This window comes from Triplophysa rosa, linkage group LG2, assembly GCF_024868665.1.
Source record: "Triplophysa rosa linkage group LG2, Trosa_1v2, whole genome shotgun sequence".
In the NCBI taxonomy this organism is placed as follows: Eukaryota; Metazoa; Chordata; class Actinopteri; order Cypriniformes; family Nemacheilidae; genus Triplophysa; species Triplophysa rosa.
The window spans coordinates 35172040-35187600 of NC_079891.1; the positions used below are offsets into that span (position 1 = coordinate 35172040).

The 15561-nt window shown below is 45.1% G+C and overlaps 1 protein-coding gene across 11 annotated transcripts in view; it reads right to left on the minus strand.

Moving 5' to 3' along the window:
- The window catches only part of dnm1a (dynamin 1a), a 55376-nt gene that overhangs the window by 14411 nt on the left and 25404 nt on the right, over positions 1-15561 (minus strand). For all 11 annotated transcript variants that reach the window (XR_008962595.1, XR_008962597.1, XR_008962599.1 and 8 more), the window contains exons 11-15: positions 15313-15399; positions 15157-15227; positions 14996-15047; positions 11500-11511; positions 10156-10269 (exon numbers count right to left, since the gene is read on the minus strand). Coding sequence is in view for 6 of the 11 variants with exons in the window: in XM_057329048.1 (XP_057185031.1) it covers positions 10156-10269; positions 11500-11511; positions 14996-15047; positions 15157-15227; positions 15313-15399 (336 nt within the window). In the remaining 5 variants the exon portion in view is untranslated. The remainder of the gene's footprint in view (positions 1-10155; positions 10270-11499; positions 11512-14995; positions 15048-15156; positions 15228-15312; positions 15400-15561) is intronic.

Sequence of the window (15561 nt, forward strand, 5' to 3'; positions counted from 1 at the left end):
GTGGTGGGGAGTCAACGCTAAGAGTGATTCGTTCATTATGCAGCAGAGGTTTGAAGGATTGACGCAAAACCACAGGGAGCGCATCGCAGGAAACAGGAAGATGTCACTCTCTCACCGTCATACTTTGATTTTGTTTCAGACTTCATCACTACATGAGCGATCAGTCACGGCCGTCTACCGCTGCCACACGTGTGGTAAGTTTACAGAGGTCATCAGTTTCACCAGGTGTTTATTTATGAGACGGCCCGTGGTCATTTCACCCGCCCCGTCTGCCCAGTGTTCAGACTACCTGTTCAGGATTTATCGTTTGTACAGTAGTCTGCACATTGGTTAGGCTGAGCGGGACTCATCAGCTCGACATCACGAGAGGTTCAGTACATACATGACGACAAAAAGCAGAATGATATATCAGCTGTGAATGATGTTTTATATGAATAAAGTATAAAGTGATGATGACGCAAGATGTGATGAGTGTCTTTTTATTTCAACTACACAATACAGAACTCTTTGATTGCGATTTTGAACAACAAATATCAAATGAAGTTTTCACTTCATTGCTTTTAAATGAATTAAATTTCATTACATAAAATAAACCCGAATACTTCCTAAATCAAAATACACACAAATGTTTGGACTGCTGACATACAGCAGGACTACATCGAGCTATTAACGTAAAAAAACGTTTGTCTTGAATTCAAAGATAACATTTGAGTTCATATTGAGAACTTTAGTATTGTGGTAAATCACGGCACAGTACGAGTCATGGTTGAGATGGCTTCTGAAACGCTTGTGAGCTCAAAAGACACATGGATTGGATTGAAATCTGAGTGACAGCGAGAGAGAACGAGATTAAAGGAGATAAAGTGAGACAAACTGAGGGGTTTTGTCTGGATGAAGAAGCTCGTCTTTCACACGCTCGAAACTCTCAAACATCCAGACAAATCAAAACCAGATGAACATGTTTCCACTTTAGACTTTCCTGGATCAAAATGTTTCCTCGTACGAGGCTTTTCCTGCACTACACACGCACACACACGTACACACACCAACATACACACGGTTACTCGAGAGATTTACTGAGATGTTATAATATCTGTCAGATTTACAGGCAGGAAGTGCGTGTGTGTGTGTTCATGAGTGTGTGTGTGTGTGTTCGTGAGTGTGTGTGTGTGTGTGTGTGTGTGTGTGTGTGTTCGTGAGTGCGTGTGTGTGTGTGTGTGTTCGTGAGTGTGTGTGTGTGTGTGTGTGTGTGTGTGTGTGTGTGTGTTTCTCTCTCTCTGTGTGTGTATAAGTGTGTGTTTCTCTCTCTCTCTGTGTGTGTGTGTGTTTCTCTCTCTCTCTGTGTGTGTGTGTGTTTCTCTCTCTCTCTGTGTGTGTGTGTGTGTGTGTGTGTGTTTCTCTCTCTGTGTGTGTGTGTGTGTGTTTCTCTCTCTCTGTGTGTGTATAAGTGTGTGTTTCTCTCTCTCTCTCTGTGTGCGTGTGTGTGTGTAGGAGTGAGCAGCGCTGGTGTGTTGGGTTCACATCAAAGGCCAGTGAGACGCAGGGAGACATATGGGAGCAATAACGGCGTTCTAACCCCTCATTACCAGAATGACTGCGCCGTCAGCAGAGGCCAACGACAATTTTCAAACGCAGTTTTTCCCCTTTCTGTCTGTCTTTAATTCATTCTCAAAAGTAGAAAAAACCCATCACAATCTGAGAGCTGGCACGCAGCGGCGGTCCTGAGTGCCGGAGAAAGCTGAGCGTATTATTAAAGAAAAGAAGTTCAACTGCAGTCAAACCACTTTAAGAACGACTCAACACAAATGGCTACAACATAGATCTATTTAAAGAAGACTTTTTAATGATCTTTATAAATACATCAACTCAGTTGATATCATTTTGTTTGCATTTAGCTTAGAATTCATCTGCAGTACAACACAACTCTGTGCGTGTGTGTGTGTGTGTGTGTGTGTTGTATTTTGCTGAGCTCATCCGTGGAGGGTGTTTTAAAAGAAAAGGTATATCTTTGGTCCAGCAGTAAAAAAAGAAGTGAAGTGAAAATGTAACACACATCCACAGAACACATCTACAGACACATGTTAAGTGCATTAACCCTCAGCGCGCTGCTTTGAAGTCTGCTCTCCAACAACCTCACACGTAGATGAACAGAAGACGTTCAGTCCCCCGTTCAGCCCTAAAAATCCTAGAAATCCAGACATTCACACGTGTCATGATGCTTAAGACAATCTTAACCTCAACCGACTCTCTTCTCAGCTGCTGTCAGGATTGGAAAACCACTTAAGAAGATTTCAAATATACTTACAGAGGTAAGAATAAAACATACGTTTGTTGTACTTTTTTGAGCTTTTCTGAACATTCTGCATGCTTGTATTGTATGCAAAAGATGATCGTAAATCCTACATTGAGTTCAACACAAGTCTTATGAGTTTAGCGAGTACATCCTGTACTTGTTCATTTCTAGATGAACTAAACCTTTAATATTCCCATCGTTTGTTTTGCTTTTGTCTTGAGTATTAATAGCAATAGGTCTGTCTAATTAAATGACAATTTTCCTAGTATTTGTGTGCATTATGTATTTTTGCAATGAACGTTAAATGTATTCATTTGTGTCATTACGTTTAATACATTTTTGTTGAAATGTATATTTAATATGCATATAAATCTCCTTTCAATTACATTTTTACTTATAAAGATTCAGGCACATTGTTCTGTGTTATTTTGTGTATTTGTCTTTGCAGGACTGCTGACCCATCTCCTCACGGAGGCGTTCTGAGTCTTTGCTCGGGTTGGAGAGGAGAAACTGTAGCCAAAGCAAACACAGTCACCACCCAGAGCTTGGCCAAAAAACCCACCGTGCTCACCCATGACTCAGACACATTACCCAGAATTCAACAGCACGCGAAACCAGACCAGACACAAAGAGAAACTAGAACTGAACATTTCAAGCGACGTTCGGCTTAACTAACGCAGATGAAGTGTTTGTTCGGGAAGGTCCCATCATGAGTTGGCGACGCTGTACGGTTGATCTCCGATGGGTCTTTCCTTCTAGGTTTTCGGTTATTTCCCGCAAAATCTGCTCCTAATTTCGACCCAGTTACCCAACGTATACACGGAGGGGGGCGGAGAGCATAAAGGCCTCTTTATTCGGGCCGGACAGGGAAAGGAAATCGCCTTGAGAAGAAAAAACACGCCAGCACGCTGAGAGCCGCCACAGGCCCGCACATCTGGAGTTATTACAAGCCCGCCGTCTTGCCAAGAAACTCCGACATTCCTGCAGCGCTACAAAGCCACACGGAGTTGCGCAGCTCGCACCCACACACGCCAAAGCTGACATGCTCGTCTCCCCCCGAAACGGGCACACTCGCATTTTCCACTCGCCGCCAATCCTGCTCGCCATCCTCTCGTCCCGCGCTTCCACCCACCTCGCCTAAAAAAAGTGACACACGCACACATGCGGCGAATTAATGCGCTTTACTTCCTGTTGACCTTTGCCCATCCACTTCCTGTTGCCCCCGCCCCCCCCAAAAAGCTGGAAAAAAATAACAGAAATGCAGACGGGGAGGAACGGGGGCAGAGTCCCGCCTCCTTCTGCTCTTTCACTCTCTCTCTAGTTGAGTAGGTTAACAGCGCTGCCACGTCAAGCCTGCGAGTCGCCGCATCCAGATCGCCTCCGTCCTCATGACGAAGTGCATTTTAGGAAAAGCGGGTTTTTCTAATCCATCATTCGGGATGTAAACTACAGGAAGCTGGATGTGGAGCGCTCCGAGATCCGTGCGGGGGAAAAGTGAAAAGCTTTTCATTTGGAGACCTTCGCGGGCCATCTCTTCTGCTGCTGTCTGTGTCTCACTGAGGTCCTGTAGATGCATTCCGGAAAATTCAGGTCAGCACTCAACGCGCAGAGGAGCGTGAGGTGCAGTATGAGTCTTTGGAGTCTTATGATTCAGCATTTAGATTTACATTCAAATAAAATAAATGTAAATATCAAAAATACTGTTTTAACATACAACGTTAAAATTGAGAATTTGTTGTGGAATGTGTACGAATGCGGACGGAATGAAACCGGAGTGCAATTTTCGGTTGGTGATTGGTGTTAAGGGTCAGCGAGGGCAAGCGTGTGATGCACAGATTCTAAAATGAACAAATCGCAGAAATAAACGGGGGGGGGGGGGGGGGGGGGGGGGGGGGGGGGGGGGGGGGGGGGGGTGGTGGGGAGTCAACGCTAAGAGTGATTCGTTCATTATGCAGCAGAGGTTTGAAGGATTGACGCAAAACCACAGGGAGCGCATCGCAGGAAACAGGAAGATGTCACTCTCTCACCGTCATACTTTGATTTTGTTTCAGACTTCATCACTACATGAGCGATCAGTCACGGCCGTCTACCGCTGCCACACGTGTGGTAAGTTTACAGAGGTCATCAGTTTCACCAGGTGTTTATTTATGAGACGGCCCGTGGTCATTTCACCCGCCCCGTCTGCCCAGTGTTCAGACTACCTGTTCAGGATTTATCGTTTGTACAGTAGTCTGCACATTGGTTAGGCTGAGCGGGACTCATCAGCTCGACATCACGAGAGGTTCAGTACATACATGACGACAAAAAGCAGAATGATATATCAGCTGTGAATGATGTTTTATATGAATAAAGTATAAAGTGATGATGACGCAAGATGTGATGAGTGTCTTTTTATTTCAACTACACAATACAGAACTCTTTGATTGCGATTTTGAACAACAAATATCAAATGAAGTTTTCACTTCATTGCTTTTAAATGAATTAAATTTCATTACATAAAATAAACCCGAATACTTCCTAAATCAAAATACACACAAATGTTTGGACTGCTGACATACAGCAGGACTACATCGAGCTATTAACGTAAAAAAACGTTTGTCTTGAATTCAAAGATAACATTTGAGTTCATATTGAGAACTTTAGTATTGTGGTAAATCACGGCACAGTACGAGTCATGGTTGAGATGGCTTCTGAAACGCTTGTGAGCTCAAAAGACACATGGATTGGATTGAAATCTGAGTGACAGCGAGAGAGAACGAGATTAAAGGAGATAAAGTGAGACAAACTGAGGGGTTTTGTCTGGATGAAGAAGCTCGTCTTTCACACGCTCGAAACTCTCAAACATCCAGACAAATCAAAACCAGATGAACATGTTTCCACTTTAGACTTTCCTGGATCAAAATGTTTCCTCGTACGAGGCTTTTCCTGCACTACACACGCACACACACGTACACACACCAACATACACACAGTTACTCGAGAGATTTACTGAGATGTTATAATATCTGTCAGATTTACAGGCAGGAAGTGCGTGTGTGTGTGTTCATGAGTGTGTGTGTGTGTGTTCGTGAGTGTGTGTGTGTGTGTGTGTGTGTGTTCGTGAGTGCGTGTGTGTGTGTGTGTGTGTGTTCGTGAGTGTGTGTGTGTGTGTGTGTGTTCGTGAGTGTGCGTCTGAGCATGCATGTGTGTCTGTGTGTGTGTATTGCGTGTGTGTGGCATGGTCATTCACTGAAATAGCAGCAGAGTAGTGTGTGTGGGGCCTTGTTTTGTATCTCAGTGGGGACCTAAACCTGACTACACACCGACTCATGGGGACTCCCCACCGGCCAAAAAGTGTGTGTGTGTGCGCACGTGCGTGTTCACCTACTTAACAACTTTTGAAGTCAGGTAAATCCAGTGTTGGGTGTGACTAGTTACTAAGTAATTAGTTACTGTAATTAAATTACTTTTCCCTTGAAAATGTAAAGTAAGGGATTACTCTTATTTTTTCTGTAATTGAATTACAGTTACTTCTGATGTAATTAAACTAAATACTGTGTGTAATATGTGTGTGCAATAGTGGAATTGACATCAAAACTCAAAGTCTAACTTTAAAATCCGTGCTTGAATGTTTAATTCTCACATTTGTAATACTTTGGTCAGTTAATAATAATACTTTATGTAGTTTAATATGATTTATTTGAAGTAATTAGAAGAGCCGTTTCATGTCTATCATTGAATCACTTAACTAACCAAGGTGATATAGAAAGTAATTAGTGATAAGTAATTAAATACTTTTTGGAGAGAGTAATTTGTACAGTAATCTAATTACACTATTGAATATGTAATTAGTAACTAGTAATTAATTACTTTTCCAGAGTAACTTGCCCAACACTGGCTAAATCTGCATGGGGATGTCCACATGGATTATTTTTTTATCTTTTATGAAATAAGAAAATGAATGTCTATAGTACTATCAGTCTCCGCTTAGGTAGCTGAGAACATTTCTCTGCTTTGTCTCATTTGCTTTCAGGGGAAACTGTGAATGTGCAGAGAGAGAGGGAGGGAGGGAGAGAGAGAGAGAGAGAGAGAGAGAGAGAGAGGGAGAGAGAGGGAGGGAGAGAGAGGGAGAGAGAGAGAGAGAGAGAGAGAGGGGAGAGAGAAGAGAGAGAGAGAGAGGAAGAGAGAGACAGAGAGAGAGACGAGAGAGAGGCAGAGGAGAAGAGAAGAGAGAGAGAGAGAGAGAGAGGGAGAGAGAGAGGACCAGAGAGGAGAGAACCAGAGAGAGAGAGAGCCGGAGAGAGAAGAGAGGAGAGAGGAAGAGAGAGAGGAAGAGAGAGAGGAGAGAGAGAGAGAGAAGAGAGAGAGAGAAGAGACGAAGAGACGAGAGAACGAGAGGAGAAGAAGAAGGAGAGAGAAAGAGAAGAACCAGAGAGGAGACAAGGAGAAGAAAAGAGAGAGATAGAGAAAGAGAGAAGAGATGAGAGAGGAGAAGAGAGAGAGAGAGAGGGAGGAGAGAGAAGAAGAGAGAGAGAGACGAGACGGAGAGAGGGTGAGAGAGAGAGAGATGAACGAGAGAGAGGAGAGAGAGAGGAGAGAGAGGAGAGAGAGAGACGAGAGAGAGAGAAGAACGAGAGAGAGTAGATGAGAGCAGGAGAGAAGAGAGAGAGAGAGGAGAGAGTAGAGAGGAAGAGACAGAGAGAGAAGAGAGTGCAGAGAGAAGAGATGTTGAGAGAAGATGAGGAGAGGAAGAAGAGAAGCAGAGGAACGAAGAAGGAGAGACGTAAGGAGAGCAGAAAGAGAGAGGGAGAGAAGAGAGATTANNGAGAGGAGGGAGAGAGAGAGAGAGAGGAGAAGGGAGAGAGAGAGAGAGGAGAGACGAGAGAGAGAAGAGAGAGAAGAGAGGAGAGAGAGAGAGAGAGAGAGAGAGAGAGAGAGAGAGGGAGAGAGTAACTGGTGATGGTGGGGTGGTGGTGTTTTTCACTAAATCTCTGGAATCACAAACTGACTGTGTGACAATGTAAAACAGATCCAGTATGACCAGTGATGCTCGTTCCTCCAAAACCCCTATGAGAGATCTTCTTTAGCTCATCCAACAACAAACTCGAATGTAAAATTATTCAGTAGCGTGTGTTGCTAAAGATGTCCAGCACGCAGATCAACAATATAACACATTATCTACCTTCAAAAAACTCACCGCTAAAATAAATAAAAAAATCCTTCGACATGAATGACTCTCAAACCACTGAATGAAGAGAGGTGCATAAATCTCACAGACTCGCAGTAAAGGAGGGGCAACAGTAAACCATCAACCAATCAGAATTCACCAGTGACCGCGAACACCCACAACAGTCAAACTCACAGCCATATTGCTCTGTTTTATAGTTTACAAAGAATTTGTACATTTGAAAATGTCACAAAATTTTGTGAAAAACACAAAAGAAGACTTTTTGAAGAACGTTGGAAACCAAACAACATTGAACTCCATAGTACGGACACATATCTCAGAGTATCTTTTGACAAGTCTTGCAAAGATGCTGAAAGTCTCCATAAGCGTGATGAGGAAACGTATGTGCGCTGAGAGTCAAACAGGAAGAGATGTGATCGATGACACCGGGGCTTCTGTTTATCATTTAGACCGAGAGCGATGAGTTTTCTAAATCACAGCGAGGGTCTCGACCTCAGCCACCAGACCTCTGCGTGCGTGTGTGTGTTTGCGGAGGAAACACACACGGCTCATGTTTAGACACGCTCATTAGGGAATCAGGACTGTTTTACTTTTAAGTCGAACTGTGTTAGTTTTGGGGCTCTGAGTGCTGGGAACCGACATCACACGAGAAAAAAAATAAATACACGAGCGCGCGCGCGTGTGTGTGTGTGTGTGTGTGAGAGTGAAGTGAAGGAGACTTTGTTCATAGACAGATGAAAGCGAGCCACAACATCCCTCTCTGCCCCACATGCTTCTAGTTAAAGTAGCCCATCTAACACACACACACACACACACACACATGATTTCTTTGAAAGTCAATGGTTTTATGAGGAGCAGACGTGCTGGACGAGTGTGTGTGACAGGTCAGATTCTGGTATGCACATGTGTGTGCCAGCTTTACTAGCCTAGCGTGCTGACTGCACGGACAACACCATGAGGCCGACGTGAAATCAAAATGAGTTAAAACACACAACAATTCAACAAAGAACAATTTCTGTTTTCCAGGTGTTCTGTTCATCAAAGTCTCCCTAGATCCCAGAATGCATTGCAACAAACCAGAAGTTGCGATCGTTTTTACTTACGTATTGAAATTTAATTCCGAGTGAAATGGAATTTTGAATGAGGAAAATAGTGGGCGTGGCTTTCTTTGTTCTCTGTAATTTGATTGGATGTATAAAAACAGCCGTTGCATTTTGAAATGGAACTGGCAGCAGACTGACAGTTGAAGGGGAGGAGTTAACAGATGCTCCGCCCAAGCCGTCTAACATATGTCATTTGAGATGGATAGTCATTACGGGAAGGGAGTGCATAAAAACAGTTTTTCAATTTCAATTTAAATAAAAAAAATCCAATAAACAATTTTTTGCAACAAGTAACAGTTCTTTGTAGGCTGCATGCGGTTGCCAGGCAACAAGTGCAACATCTTTATAAACATATTTTTTGTTTAATGTTTATAATATTTATATAAAAAAATGTATAAAACGACTTTCCATTGAAGTAATCGTGCATTCATGTGTTAGAGAAATTAACCATGGGGCCACTTTGCAAGATGTAAACACAGGTCCAGTTCAGTTTTTGTTTTTGCTTAATTTTTTTATCAAATCATTACATATATAAATAAATCTTAACAGTATTTGTTAAACATTTTAAATGGGTTATAAATATTATGTTGGTTGTATTTTGTTGAAGTGTTTGTGTAAGTGAAGATCCGAAGAGGTCTATGGTAACCACAGTTGTTTGCTTTTATTTGTGGTAAAAACACAAATTTACTATAATCTCACCACAACAACCGTAATCATTGTTTAACCATAGTATTTCATGTAAAACCAATTTTAATCAAACCGCCAAAAAACGACTATGCTTTTACATGGTTTTTAATCAAACCAGGGTTAATTTTCCAGTGAATGTTTAACCTGTTTGATCTTTAATATTCAGATTGAGATCTAAGCTTGTAACGTGATGATCTGTGTCATCCTGGGATCTGTTTTAATTTTTCTCTCCAAATGTCTGAGCGTGCGTGCATGCGCGTAAGTGTGTGTGTGTGTGTGTGTGTGTGTGTGCGTGCGCGTATGTGTGTGTGCGTGTGTGTGTGTGCGTGCGCGTACGTGTGTGTGCGTGCGTGCGTGCGTGCAATGCATGTGTGTGTGCGTGCGTGCGTGCGTGCAATGCATGTGTGCGTGTACGTATGTGCGTGCATGCGTGTGTGTGTACATGTGTGTATGTGTGTGTGTACGTGTGGAGCAACATCAGATTCACCAACAGGAGCGAATCACACAAGCGTCTTTAACATTCAAACCTCACGTCGCTGGGAAATATTCCAGACAAAAACACGCCAGGGGAAGAAGACTGTCAAGTCAGCTAAAAAGAGCCAGAATAGATCATTTCTTTTCTGTCGGGGGAAAATCATCCACATGAAAGTCTTGAGCGTTAAAGCTGAAGGGAGCGATGAGTGCTGCGCGGCAGCCGCGACGGCGTCCGGGTGAAGCGGGCGGGACGTTTCGAGGCACTTCTCCAATATAAATCGAGAGGCTGTTGCTTTAACTTTGAAGTGAATGATGGGCTTTTGCGGTCGTGAGGTTTTGAGGGACAGAAATGAGCTCATTGCGCTGCTAGTATATGTGCCGGTCAACGTGTAAACAAATGTGTTTGGTTGTTGTGTGCACAAACATCTCACCTCATCATCTTTGTACCAGGACAGAGATTCAGCTGTCAGTACAAACCAGTACTCTTTAGCACCACCCTTCATGATGCCAATGTTGTTAATGGTCAGCCAACCCTTTCTGATCACCTGAAACACACACACACACGCACGCACGCACGCACGCACGCACACACACACACACACACACACACAATTCAGTGATTATTGTATGTTGTGCATAAACTAATGTTTATTTTCTTAATCCAATTACAGACGTTATAGTCTGTTTAAACCAAGAACAATCACTATAACTGCATCCACACCAACAGTAATGTTATGTTCATTCTAAGCTTGTTCGCTGCGGTTTCTCTTTTTTTGTTATGTGTGAGACATTTGAATTGAAATTGATTTTGTTTGGCTGTCAATGCTTTATTGTTATTCAGCTAGAAAAAAATGCTCTAAACGTGATTCCATGTTGTTATTGTTATAATTGTGACACGCTATTCTCTTAAATGTAAAGCCATTTTAAAACTTAATAGTAATTGTCTTTGGTGTGAACGAACGTTAAGGACCCTATCGTACACCCGGCGCAACGCGTTGTTTAAACAGCAAATGCATTTGCGCTCATTTGTGCGCCCGTGGGCGTGCTGGTCTAAAAGAGAGGAACTGAAAATAGACTGCGCTATAGACCAAATCAAACCTGCTCTAAAGTCAATGGCGCAATATTTTTTTTGTTTAAAAAAAAGAGCGCATTAGTAGAAAATGCGCCTCTGGGCGGGTGCACATACAACGCGCTTTCACTTTACTTATTAGACAGAGGGAAGCGCAGCAGCACACAAACATGCCAAATATAAAAAAATTAATGGATTACAATGTAAAATATAATTATTGTGTACATAAAGATAAAAATCCGGCTTGTCCTGTAGATGATCTGCTCGCGCGCTTTAACCTCACGCACGAGCATGCGTTTCCTCTCTGGAGAAGCGTCCAGTCTTTGCTCTTGCAAATTCCGCCGTGTAAATAGCGAATCCGCCATGGCACGAGCGCAACTGGCTCTTAAAGGGAATGAGTGATGAGACTCTGATTGGTTTACTGCACGTTACGCCCCAAAACACCCGTTACTCATTAAGAGAATCGGGACAACCCGTTTAGACCGCCGACCGTTTTCCCGTCGTTAAATTAGCAAAAGTGGATTCGGACACGCCCTGAGTGCACCTGCGCCGTGCGCTTTAGACCATGCGCTTAGATCGTGAAAATAGGGCCCTGTGTCTACGTTTGTATATTACAATATATTTTTTTACAAATACACATTTTTGCACCATGATGGGCTTGTCAAGAATGCCTTAATCTAAAACAAACCAATCACAATATACTCACCATGATTTCATCCTGTGACACCCGAGGAAAAAAACATAGATATAAGGAAAGAAAAATCAAAATATAAGAAACAGAAACAACATCTGCAGTGCAGATACAGAAGCATTTCTAACATTTTATTTCATAAACAAATATGAAATTTCATCTTTTATTATTGACAAAGACTAGCTAATAATAATATAATAAAATAATAATACTACTAATAATAAAGTGTAGATGAGAAAACGTCTCGGTTACGGTTGTAACCTCGGTTCCCTGATGAAGGGAACGAGACGTTGTGTCGAACCGACAGATGGGGTTCCTCCCTGAGAACCAATCGCTTCCGACTACTTAGAAAAGGCCAATGAAAATTGGCGAATGAAGTTTGCATGCCGGACTCCACCCCGGAAATCCGGGTATAAAAGGGAGACGGTGTGCTTCATTCATTCACCTTTGTTCTGAGGAGCCTGAGACCTCTCACGACTGCTGCAGTGGACAGCACGTGTTGTGGCAAGGAGGACACAACGTCTCATTCCCTCCATCAGGGAACCGAGGTTACAACCGTAACCGAGACGTTCCCTTTCTGTCGGTCTCTCAACGTTGTGTCGAACCGAACCAATCTGACAGATGTTAGGATGCGCTTCTGCGTGAGCATCCTGAACGGCAGCTTGTGCAGGTGCCTGTTCAGGGTACGCAGATCTAGGATGGGGCGCACCCCCCCACCTTTTTTGGGGACGATGAAGTAGGGGCTGTAAAACCCCTTGGACATCTCGGCTAAGGGGACTGACTCGATCGCACCCTTCGCCAGAGTAGTACGGGAGCATCTCGGCCTCTGAACGAGGTGGTGAGGATGCCCCAAAACTTGGGCGGGTTTCTGGCGAATTGGATCGCGTAGCCGAGATGGATCGTTCTCCTCAGCCACCGTGACGGTGTGGGAAGCTCGAGCCAAGCTCCCAGGGACCGCGACAGGGGGACTAAGGGTACGATCTGCTTCATCGACCCCCCCGGGTCTCCCCCCAGAACTCTTTTTGTGAAAAAGTGGGCGCTAGGCCCTTATAGTTGGAACGGGGCAGGAACCGTCCCAGATAGACCGTCCAGCGATGGTATGGCTGGGATCGGGCCCGATGGTGTCAACCTCCCTGGGGTCTTCCCGTCAGGGTCGCTTCTTCCTCGAAGATTGCTGACGGGGTGGTGGTCTCCCCTTCGACGTCCTCTTCCGGGGTGCCGCCTGGGTAGGGAAGCTGGCTTCGAAGAGGGCCGGGGCTGCTGGGGAGCAGAGGCCGCACGGGATCTTGAAGGCCTGTGGGCAGCCGAGTCCCGGCGGGGTAGAATATGGCTAATCGCCTCCGTCTGCTTCTTCACTGCCGAGAACTGCTGAGCGAAGTCCTCGACAGTGTCACCAAACAGCCCACCCTGCGCAATGGGCGCGTCGAGAAAGCGGACTTTCTCGGCGTCGCTCATCTGCGCAAGGTTAAGCCAGAGGTGCCTCTCCTGGACCACCATGGTGGACATCGCCAGAACCAGGGCCCGCGCGGTCACCTTGGTCGCCCGTAGAGCGAGGTCGGTGGCGGTGCGGAGTTCCTGCGATAACCCTGGGTCGGTCTTACCCTAGTGGATCTCTTTCAACGCCTTGGCCTGGTGGACCTCCAGGATGGCCATGGCGTGGAGAGAGGAGGCAGCTTGGCCCGCAGCAGCGTAGGCCTTCGACACCAGCGATGCCGAAGTCCTACACGCCTTGGACGGGAGTTTCGGTCGACCTCTCCAGGTGGACGCCACCTGCGGGCACAGGTGCACAGCGACTGAGCGTTCCACCTGGGGCACGTCGACGTAACCCTTAGCTGCCCCACCATCGAGGGAAGAGAGAACGACGGAACTGGTTTGACGTGTACGTGCCGAAAAAGGGGCGTTCCACGTCTTCGTCAGTTCCTCATGCACTTCCGGGAAGAACGGAACCGGGGTTGGGCGCGGCTTGGAGCCCAGGAACTCAGAGCCCAGGAACCATGTATCCAACCGTGAGCGCTGGGGGAGAGGCACCGGAGTGCACTCTAACCCAATGCACACGGTGGCCCGGGAAAGCATGGCCGACATCTCGAAATCCGCCTCTTCCTGAGCTCGACCCCCCTTGGGGGGGAGCTGCAAAGAATCGTCGGGATCGGATGCCAACAATTCGCTCTCCGATGCTGCGATTGACATCTCATCTTCATCGCGCATCGTGTCCGAATACGTGAAGGAGGATGCCGACGGTGTGGTACCGCCTGCTAGGGAACAGTGAGGCGAGCGCGACGGGGTGCGAGCGGTCCGCGAGCACTTGGCTGACGGATTAACGCTCGCAGAGACCCCCATATCACCCTCGCCGCTCGCCTTGGCGGACGGAATGGCCTTAGCCATCCTCGTCACAGCCCGGGAAGCATGCGAGGTGGTGGCTGGTTCTCGGGAGAAGACAGCCACCCGTGACCGCAACGTCTCTATGACCATCTGCCCAAGATGAGTTCATGAAGGCTGCCTCAGCGTGTTGGACCCCCAAACACTTGAGACAGACATCGTGCTTGTCCCCTTCCTCGATGAGGACACCGCACCCACGAGAACAGCGGGACATGCCACGCTGGAGAAATTTGCTCTTTTAGAATGCAGTGGCACCGTCTGCTGGCTCGAACACCTCTGGAACCGCCGAGACGCCCAGGGGAAGTCGCTGCAGGAAGGGACAGTCCGCTGCACCACGTCTTAGAACCAGCAATGTAGATATTTTGCTAAGTAGCAAGAGTTGATCTTCATCAGCGAAGGCTCCGAAAAACAAAAGGTGAATGAATGAAGCACGCCATCTCCCTTTTATACCCGGATTTCCGGGGCGGAGTCCGGCATGCAAATTTCATTCGCCAATTTTCATTGGCCTTTTCTAAGTAGTCGGAAGCGATTGGTTCTCAGGGACGAACCCCATCTGTCGGTTCGACCCAACGTCGAGAGACCGACAGAAAGGGAACTCACACACAAATAAACGGCCCTTAACAACTGATGTGAAATGACACACTGTTCCTAGATCAGTCACACAGAATCTCTCTGTTCCAGGTTCAATACAAGTCAAGCTTCATCCACAGAAAAACATTTGTGGCAGGAAAAAAATCTTTATATATTAATATCTTTATATAATCTTTATATCACTATATATTAAATTGAAAATTACTTTTTATTTACACTCTCATTCAGAAACTGTGTGATATTAAATGATGGCAAATTAAATGTTAAAATAATTAATTTGTTGATTGAAATCATGGCAGAATTGCTTTTGACAGAACTTGTTTTGATCCTACAACATTCAGTAGATCCGTTTCCTCTAAAGCTTGTATATCAGGAGAAGCATAACAACAAACCTGTCCCTGGATCAGTTGATAAGGGCGTGAAAAAGATAAAGAATAAGAAACACGCATGAGGAAAACAGAAGTGCACAGACTGGACACACATGCGTGTGAGATTCACATGTCTTTACATCTCAGTTGAACTCAAATATAATGTTGCACGTCACCTGATTACCGGCCGCCTTCTTCTTATTCGTCTGATTACTCCTCTGCTGAGCACTAAAAAACAGATCATATCAACTCAACTCAACTCACATGTTATCTGTAACATACGTTCATGTGTTATGCTTGTTTTTGATGCCATTTGTTAATGACAGTTGAGACTCACTTAGCAAATCCGATGAAGTCTTCATGGTTTGTGTTCATGTAGGCCAGCTCGATTTCAATCAACAGCAACACCTGAAACCATCAAATCAGTCGTTGTAAACTTGTATGAGAAGATCAACACAGACGTGACGCATGAGAGCGGAGCGACTCGACTCGCCTGATCTTTAGTGCGACTGTCACGATCCCGGATGTGTTGTGTGACGATCCGCTCCATCTCTTCTCTCAGCATGGGATACTGGGCCAGCTGTGACACAACGACACACGGATTTGTGGGTACGATTTACAACACACATAACTCGCAAAAACACACACACTCAACGGGATCAATTGACTTCGTTTATTGCTTTTAATAATGAGTGAGTTATTGTTATACATGAGACATGGCTGTAAATTTCAATGCATCACT